Source organism: Octodon degus, unplaced genomic scaffold (genome assembly GCF_000260255.1).
Source record: "Octodon degus isolate 3935 unplaced genomic scaffold, OctDeg1.0 scaffold00126, whole genome shotgun sequence".
Taxonomy (NCBI): domain Eukaryota; kingdom Metazoa; phylum Chordata; class Mammalia; order Rodentia; family Octodontidae; genus Octodon; species Octodon degus.
The window spans coordinates 2,997,822-3,007,043 of record NW_004524702.1 but is presented as its reverse complement, the minus strand read 5'-3'; the positions used below and the strand labels follow the sequence as shown (position 1 = coordinate 3,007,043).

Sequence of the window (9,222 nt, the reverse complement as noted above, 5' to 3'; positions counted from 1 at the left end):
GGGGCGCATGCGCAGGCGGCCCGCCCCGCTCCGCCCCCAGGCCGCGTGCGGGCCCCGGCGCCCTCGGGGTTCCAACGTCCGACCGAGCCGCTCGGGCTCTGGCTTTCCTCTCCGCGCTGCCGCCTCATTCCCGACCAGTTTTCACCGTGAAGCATTCCGCGCCATTGGCGTGTGTTTCTTAGTTTTGTTTCGCCCCTGAGCTTTGATTTCGTGCACAAACTGGGCAAATCAGGGACGGCCCTTTCCACCTTGTTTGGGTTCTGCCGTCAGGCTCGAACTGGACGCGTTTTTCCAGCACCGAGCCTCGCAACTCCTCAAAGGTAGTCCCGTCACCGGGACCCACCTGTCCGAGGCTGCGTCCCTAAAAGGCGCTCCTCCCACAGCGGCGGTCGGCGCGGCGCTGGGCCCGAGGCCACCTCCCTGGTCCTCGCCAGGCGCTGGTTTCATTTTCCTCCTGTAGGGCCGACTGTGTACACCCCAAGGACGCTGCCCTTACCATAAACCCAACCCCACAGTTGCAGCACGTGTTAGTGCCTTCTTCGGGCCTTTCTTCTGAAGGATTTTATGATTTAAAGGGGGTGGAGGATGTGGATCACGGATGGGGGCAAGGCCGCAGTCTGTTAGGAACCCAGCACAGAGCTGTGCGGAGGCAAGCGAAGTGTCATCTATGCTTAGCGCTGCTTCCCACCACAGCATCGCTGCCCCAGCCGGCCTCCTGTCAGTTCAGCCAGGGGTTAAATTCTCAGAGAAGAACCAAGCCCGTGAGAGGAAGCGCGGCATCTAGGGCCCTCTGGGGGAGCTGAGGCGGTGATGCTAGCACTTGGGGGCAGCTGCGAAACCAGCGTGCCGAGCAGAGACGCCAAGTGCTTGTAGACTCAGATCACGTGCAAGTGACTGCATCTGGAGGGTGATGAGCTTTGGTGGCAAGCAAGCAGAAGTAGTCGTACAGCTGCATCTGCTGACAGGCTTGAAGTCACAATCTTGACACTTGAGCTTGTGCATGCCCATTCGTTTTATTTACCACCCGTGTCCACACCTCTTTCCCACACTGCATACTTGCCTCAATCACATTTTGGTAAACCCACAAGCTAATCCTAACCGAAATGCATAAAAGCAAATGTCACTAGAAGGCTTCTTTGAAAGGGGAAAAGAGTAGTGAGACAAGACTCTTCCAAGGCCAGCAAAAAGAAAAATACATTTAAAGGAAATACCAAGAGTCTTACTTAAGTTTTGGGTTCATTTTCACAGGTGACTCTCATTCTCCAAGCCTGCTTTGTATATAATGTGTGTCGACAGCTGTCTTGACAAAGATTGTATGAAAGCTCCAAACAATCCTTGTTTAGATACTTCGTAGTATTTTTTTGAAAATTAGCCGTATTTTTTTTGGAAATAGTCATCCAAATTTGCAGAAGTTCACAAAATGTCTCAGATACACTAAAGGAAAACTGCTGTGGAGGCCATTGAGATGCTCTCCTAGAGCTCAGAGGGCGCCCTGCAAGTCCGGTGCTTGTCTCGGCAGTATCACTTCACTGTTGTTGATTACTGATGCATCTACAGATCTGAGTACATACAAAACCCACCTAATATCCTTAAAGGTTTTCCCCCCAAAAGTCCTATTTTTGCTTAGATTTTCCCTCTTATTAAATGCTGCATAGTATTCAGTTCCTAACTTTTTTGTTTGGATTTCAGAATAAAAAGGGGCTTACTATACATACTCAGTTTCTCCTAAAGTGAAAACAATTTGAAAAATCATTTTCAGTGTAAATAAAACTACTATGAATTACACATCAGAATCTTTGTTTTTTGAAAACTTTATGAAGTATAAAAAAATACAATGAAAACAATTTTTGTTGCCTTTTATTGTCAACAATGATTACTCAAATAAAAAAAGAAACCTTTATTGACTAACGTCGGTTATTGAAAAGCCAAACCTTTCCGGCCCACTTCATATTCTCTTTCAGCCAATTCAGGGCAGAACAGTGTTCCAAACTGTAAACCTGCTCCGTATTAACATTGATGGTCATGTGCTTAATAAAAAGCTTTGGGTTCGATATGTGAGCAGCCAAAATTAACCTTTTGACTGCAGCTTGATAATCATCCTTGCTCCAAGATTTATTTTCTTCACATCTATAAAGCAAACACCTCACAAAGTCAGAAATTCTAAAAAGCAACAATATGATTTCTTCAAGAGTCGCTTACTCGTCCAACACTATGATAGTCTTTCACTTTATTAGAAGTGGCCTTCAAATGGTTTGAACTCTGACCACAGAAGGGCATTTCGTATTATGACCCAAGAGCACAGCTTTCTGTGTAAGAGTTCACGTCCCGCAGGGCAAGACTGACCCCGACGGGGAGGCACTCTCTTTCCCACTCTTTCAGTTTTAGTAACGCTGGCTGGAACACACTAGTGATTTCAGCACAAGACAGGCTGTGACTGAACACTGACCTAAAATACAACTAATTACCTCTATCATTGTACTTGCCAAGAATGACTGTACAACTACCCATTCTATTGTACATTCTATGTAATGAAGTTTTTAATAACATGCTAATTTTATCTTGATATTGGCTATTTTTAGATAAAAGCAAAAATTTAATACATACCTAATGTGCTAACAGAAACTCTACAGCTATATGCCTCTACTACACTTCTGGTTATTTTCCTCAGTCCTGCCCAATTAAAGAGATTCACTGCGTGCTAGAATGTACTTTTCCCATAGCTTTTCTATTCAGATCCATCTGTCACAAACTGTATGAAATTCATACATTATAGCAGCTTCCCTCTGGCTGAGGAATGGGAACAGAGGTGGGGCTCTTCTGGTAGGCATCATTTTATCCCCGTGTGTGCTTCCTGCTCTTGCTACCTTGGCAGGGCACATTCTGAGTATGACCTGGGCTGCACTAGCGCCACCACCATGCGGCCACTGGGTCTGGTGTGCAGGATGTATAGGAGCCAGTGTGAGAGGAAACAGCAGCAGGTGCTTTCTCCCGCATCCTAGTTAGAAAGGCTGATCTGGGCACGTGCCAACTGTGTACAGCGCTTGAAAGTCTCAAGATGAATAAAATTCTCATGGCAATTCATGTAAGAAGCATGGCTTAGCATACTAAGCCCAAGAGGAATCATACTGGCCTGGATAAAATCAAAGATCTAGGCATGTCATTCATGAGGCACCATGGTTACAAAACACCCCAAATTCAACAACCAATAGAAACTGCTCATGTGCAGGCACTGGAAAGCTATAATGGTGGGAGTGTCATACCCTAACAGACAGCCCTCTGAGAGTTGAGAATCAAGACTTTTCTGGAGGTACCAGGAATTGAACTCAGGGCCTCATGCTTGCCAAGCAGGCACTATGCCTCTGCTACATCCCCAGGTGAGAGCTATAAGAAAAAAGGGCTAATTTTAGTTGGGTTTAAACACAATGTACCCTGTTTCCTACAAAGAACTCTTGCCTCTCAAGGCTAGTTTGTACCAAACCGTTGCAGACTTCAGTGACTCCTACAATAACCACCAAAAACAGAGGTGACATATCCCACCCTCTCTTGGATTTCAGGATGTTTTCCGAGGGACACTACACCTTGTTCTAATTTCAAAGATGCTTACAGTGAACAACTCTGAAAGATGGCTTTCCCTGGGGAGCAAATGCAGCACTACTCACAGCCTTGGAACACAGACACGGCAGCTCCCCGGGCGGGTGTGCTGCTTGCCCCCAGCATGACTTGGGCCTTTCTCCTCCCCTGCTGCAGAAGCCCGTATGGGCAGGGATCTGGAGCGGCCCTCTGTGGGCCTGAGAAGCACAAGTGGTCAACACAGCCACGCAGCTATCAAGCTGTTTGCCGCGTGCAAGTCACAGTCCTCTGGTCCCACACAGGAGTCTTGCATCTTAGGCTAGCTTGTACCAAACTGTTAAGGAGCTAACTCGCAGCTTGCAAAGCTGGGCAGAATTTCAGGCCCTTCACAGTTCTTCCTTGACATAGATCGCAAATGCTTTTCTCTCTTGGGTTGGTCTGGGAGAAGTTAGCTAACAACAGATTAGGAAGGAACATCAGGCCCTGAGGTTTCCTGCCAAAGCATCTGAGAGAGCCACCCAGGGGAGGGGCCCTCCAGCCCCAGTCACACCACGATGCAGGTGACCACAGCTCCTGACATCCTGACCCCACAATGAAGAACTGGGAGCCACATGAAGATCCTGAGCCAAAACCATTCATCTAAACTGTTATAAAATTTCTGACACAAAGAAATGAAGAGAATGTACTGCTCTAAGCCACTGGGTTTGAGGTAGCCTGTTAAATGGTAATACATAACTAAGACAGAACAGAGTCCAATCTGATGATGTGGCTTGTTAACACCAGTAAACTGCAGCAAAATCCCCACCAAGAAGCTCTCAAGAGTTGCAGGAGATCCTTTCTGATATTATAGGTTCCTGGATAAGGATACCGAGAAACAAGAATTGTAGGACTCAAAATTCTGGGACTCTGAAACAAATGACTTGGAAAGGTGTCACGCTGGTCCCAGACCTATATTATCATATTTATGCATGCATAACAGCATCTGAAAATACAGAAGGTCAGCTGAAGGTTTTATTCAACAGTATTCTGGGCTGAACTTAATACACTATCTTACATTTCTCTTCTAGACCTTGTCTTCAGATTTTTCAGGAGTGATCAAAAAGAGTGACTTTTAGGTATGAACCTCCAAACACAAGAAAGGTAACCCAACACCTAAAGACCCAGTTTTCTGAACATCTACCAACACTTCGGAAGTCACTGATATGTACTGAGTGCTAGTGACTGTGTGTGTGTGCTGCGGGGGGCAGCGGTGCGGGGGCTCCAGCTAGGGCTGGGGCACGTTAAGCGTGTCCTCAGCCTCGGAGCTGCACTGCTAGCCCCTTGTCTTGGTTTTAAGCCTCAAATAGGCCTAATTCTCTTTTGTTGTTCTCTTTTTAGTTTTTTTTTGTCAAAGGATTTTGCTGTGTAGTTCAGGGTGGCCTTGAATTCATGGCGATCCTTCTGTCTCAGCCTCCCAAGCACAAGGGATCACAGACATGTGCCACCATGCCTGGCAGGCCTAATTGTCGGTATAAATGCTAATGAAGTTTGTAACATATACACATAATAGGTATTAATATCTAAACATAAAACATATATTCTAGAGCAGGGGTGGAAAGCCACGAGCAACATTCAGAATGCAGATAAAGTTTTATCAACCAACCTTTTCAAAACTATCTGTAGCACCTGTGTAGAAGTTCCTGGACTCTGAATACTACTAGCATTAGATACCAAGAAGATTTCAATAGCTAAAAGCATTTCAATCTCAGATAAATAACAAGGGATCAGTAGAAGTTTTCGGTATAAATTTCCCTCCAATGGTGGGTAGCAACCCAGAGAAACAGCACCTAGAAGTTAAATAATATATCAATTTGGCTTGAGCTCAAACTGAGACTTCCAAAATATCAAAATATCCATAGGTGATAGTAACTTACAGAATTATTCTTCACACAAGAATATGTAAATTATATGGTAATAAATCTATTGTTTGCACTACCGAGGGTCCATCCAACGTTGCTTTACCTTTTAACTACATCCTGGAGTAGCTAGGGTTACAGAATTACAGGACTATGCCAGTACACCCACCTCTGAGTACAGTAGATATTACTCTAATTTTTTTTAAATAATAAAATAATTTTTAAAAACACTCTGAAAGACTTTTGAGTTTCATGGTTGCAAATTTCCATTTATTGCAATCCATAGTAAATACACCATAATTTCAGGATAATCAATAAATCAGATTAGCTAAGTTTTGTTTTAATGGGATTTGGTATAACAGCAACTTATATATATTTATAATATATACTATATATTTAGCTGTCAAATAATTATAGTGTTGTCTTTTTTTCTTTTTAGTATTTTTGAGCATGCTTGCTTCTGGTGCCACTGCGGTTCGAGCCGTACTTGGCGTTCTGTGTGTCTGTGTGACTGCCCACTAAGTGCTTAGAGGGGAAGTCTATTTCCATTCTGTAGTGCTCAGTACCCCAGCTGTACACGCCAGTTTACATCCTAAAACTTGTCCTTTCAAGAGAAAAGATTTTAACCTGCTTACGTGGTTTTTAGGCGTGCTAAGTAGGGAAAATCTCTTTACAACTCCTAGGATATCAGACGGTAAGTACACAAGCAACATCACAGTGTGATATTTTGCCAAATTGAGTAAATCTGTATGTAAAGTCTACTCAAACATTTTAAGTTCTTCAAGAACCATTTCTGGGGAACTGGGAAGATAGCTCAGCAGCCTAAGCGCCTGCCTGGCAAGGGCAAAGACCTGGGTTTCCGCTCGAGTACCCATGCCATGCCAGCCCTGGAACCCGAGGCATGCCAAGCCAGCCAGTGAAACCAGACGTGGTGGCGCACACCTGTAATCTCAGTGCAGGGAGGCTGAGACAGGAGGATCACTGCGAGTCCAAGCTGTGTAACGCTGGACCAAATAATTTTTTTTTCTTAAAAGAACCATTTCTAATGTGGATGCTATCTTCTGGTCCTTGGGAATTTACCATGTTGTCTGTACTGAGCACCTCAATTTAACCTGACATTTTACTACCTCTGAAATTGAGTGGCCTTGCTCCCATGTTATAGACAGGATTATAAGACACTAAAAAGTTTTTTATTGCAAATGTTGAGCTGTGTCTGAACATAAATCAGAAGGATGTTCTAGTAGTAGTTTAAATGTGAGCACTGAGCTGCTCTGAGGACTTCAGTGGCTATAAGTCATTTAACTCGTTTTGTAATTCAGGCACATTAACAAATGAAGAGTCTCTACCCCATCGCCTCACACACCTAACCCTCAGAAGCACGTGCCCGTGCAGTGAGCGCAGCGTCCGTGCAGCCACACAGGTCAGTGCACAGCTCAAAGTGTCTTTAAAAGTTATCACCAGGGATGAAGGACTTGGGAGCGAGGAGCGACTGCTTACATGCATGCAGTTTATTCCTGGAGTGACAGAATATTCTAAGATTGATTGTGGTACTGACGATACTGCCTTTTTTTTTTTTTTTCGGAACCAGGGATTGAACTCAGACCCTTGCGCTTGCCAGGGAAGTGCTTATTTCACTGAGCCATCTCCCCAGCCCCTTGCTTTGTAAATACACTAAAACAACTGCATTGTATAATCTAAATGGTGAATTGTATGGTATTTGAAAATATGGTTCTTAAAAAATTGTTTTATTGGCTGGGGAGATGGCTCAGTGGAATAAGTGCTTCCCTGGCAAGCACAAGGGCCTGAGTTCAATCCCCGGTCCCCCCCCCAAAAAAAAAAAAATATTTGGTACAGGATCTCACTACGCAGCTAGGACTCTCAGTGATCCTCCTGTCTCAGCCTCCCTGCACTGAGATTACAGGTGTGCGCCACCACGTCTGGTTTCACTGGCTGGCTTGGCATGCCTCGGGTTGCAGGGCTGGCATGGCATGGGTACTCGAGCGGAAACCCAGGTCTTTGCCCTTGCCAGGCAGGCGCTTAGGCTGCTGAGCTATCTTCCCAGTTCCCCAGAAATGGTTCTTGAAGAACTTAAAATGTTTGAGTAGACTTTACATACAGATTTACTCAATTTGGCAAAATATCACACTGTGATGTTGCTTGTGTACTTACCGTCTGATATCCTAGGAGTTGTAAAGAGATTTTCCCTACTTAGCACGCCTAAAAAAACCACGTAAGCAGGTTAAAATCTTTTCTCTTGAAAGGACAAGTTTTAGGATGTAAACTGGCGTGTACAGCTGGGGTACTGAGCACTACAGAATGGAAATAGACTTCCCCTCTAAGCACTTAGTGGGCAGTCACACAGACACACAGAACGCCAAGTACGGCTCGAACCGCAGTGGCACCAGAAGCAAGCATAATCAAAAAACACTTAGCTGCTTTAATACAAAATTTTATTTCAAACTAAAAAATATATTCATAGAAACATATTTAAAGGTTTAAAGGTCATTTTCAGGTTTACACTTTGTTCAGACAACATGCAAATACCTCTGATGGCACGTCAGCCTAGTTCATCGTTATCTGGAAACTATCCCATGACTTCAGTTCTAAAAGCTACCGCCAGAGCCCCGCAGACGATGCCCACGCCTGCTGAGGGCGCGGTGGGCTGCGGCTCCAGCAGGCTGCGGGGAGGTGGGATAGAGCTGGAACGTGCACGCGGCTGAGAGCAGGCGTGCGCGTGCAGCATTCTTACTTCTTTAAAAACATTTTTTGTCATCCTCTTCTAAAAAAATTCTGCATTCAAAAAAATCTTTAAAATACATTTTATGTAATGACCTGGCACACATGCATGTGTGTTACCGAAGTGAAAATTCAGTCCAATATTTCACCTGGCTACCCGTGACACACCCTAACGGCTGCTTCCCCTCTCAGTGGGGCGGCAACGCCCTCGTGCGCTACAGTGGTCACATGGGGACCTGGGGAGCCGGCTCAGGTGGAGGCGGCCTGGATGCTGACACATCCGGCTCAGGAAGACAGAGCACAGACACACAGGGAGGGGTTTGCTATATAAATGGCCATGGCAAGAAATGGAAAATTCAGACAAATTACGCTTGAAGGAAGGAAAATTCTTTTCTAGATCTAGATTTCACGTGGAATTATTTCAGAACTGAATACCTTTGGGGTGGCCGAGACCAGAGAAAACACTGGTTTTCCAGGCCCATTTGTTGAGAGGAATAACTGCGAACAGACTGGCATGGCCTCGCGGCCACGTGAAACACTGCTGTGCACCACAGGCCACAGCGACGGGCACCTCGGCGGCGCCTCACTGCCTGCGTGGTGGACTCCGAGGTTCCAGGACCCAGGATACAGTGGGGATAAAGCAAGTGTGCAGATATTCCTTTAAACTTCACTCTGTATAACTCCTATCTTATTTATAAGATAGGTCAAAATGGTCCAAATTCTGTCACTTATTTCCTGTGCTTGCCCTCCAGCAGATATGCCAGTGTGTAAAACAATAAAGATGCAATAATTGGAAATGAGAAATAACAAGCTTCCGAAGCACACATCTGTTTAGACCTCTGTTTCTGAATCTGTATCAACTATTATTTTTACATATTTAAAAATATGGCCTGGGGGCCTGGCCCTAGCTCAGGCCTTTAAGTGGCTGCTTCCACAAAGCTGTCAGACTCAGGTTGCTGGAGTTCGAACCTCACACCTCTCCAGCTGGCCAAAAGTGCCCTGAAGGCATTCGAGGAACAAA

General features: G+C 45.1%; 1 protein-coding gene across 1 annotated transcript in view; it reads right to left on the bottom strand.

The window, feature by feature from the left end:
- Nucleotides 1-1,845: 1,845 nt before the first annotated feature.
- Nucleotides 1,846-9,222, bottom strand: part of Topaz1 (testis and ovary specific PAZ domain containing 1) — a 58,021-nt gene continuing 50,644 nt past the window's right edge. Inside the window, 2 exon segments of the mRNA XM_004649093.2 lie at nucleotides 1,846-2,127; nucleotides 5,213-5,396. Of these exon segments, the coding sequence (XP_004649150.1) occupies nucleotides 1,905-2,127; nucleotides 5,213-5,396 (407 nt within the window). The 3' untranslated portion in view covers nucleotides 1,846-1,904.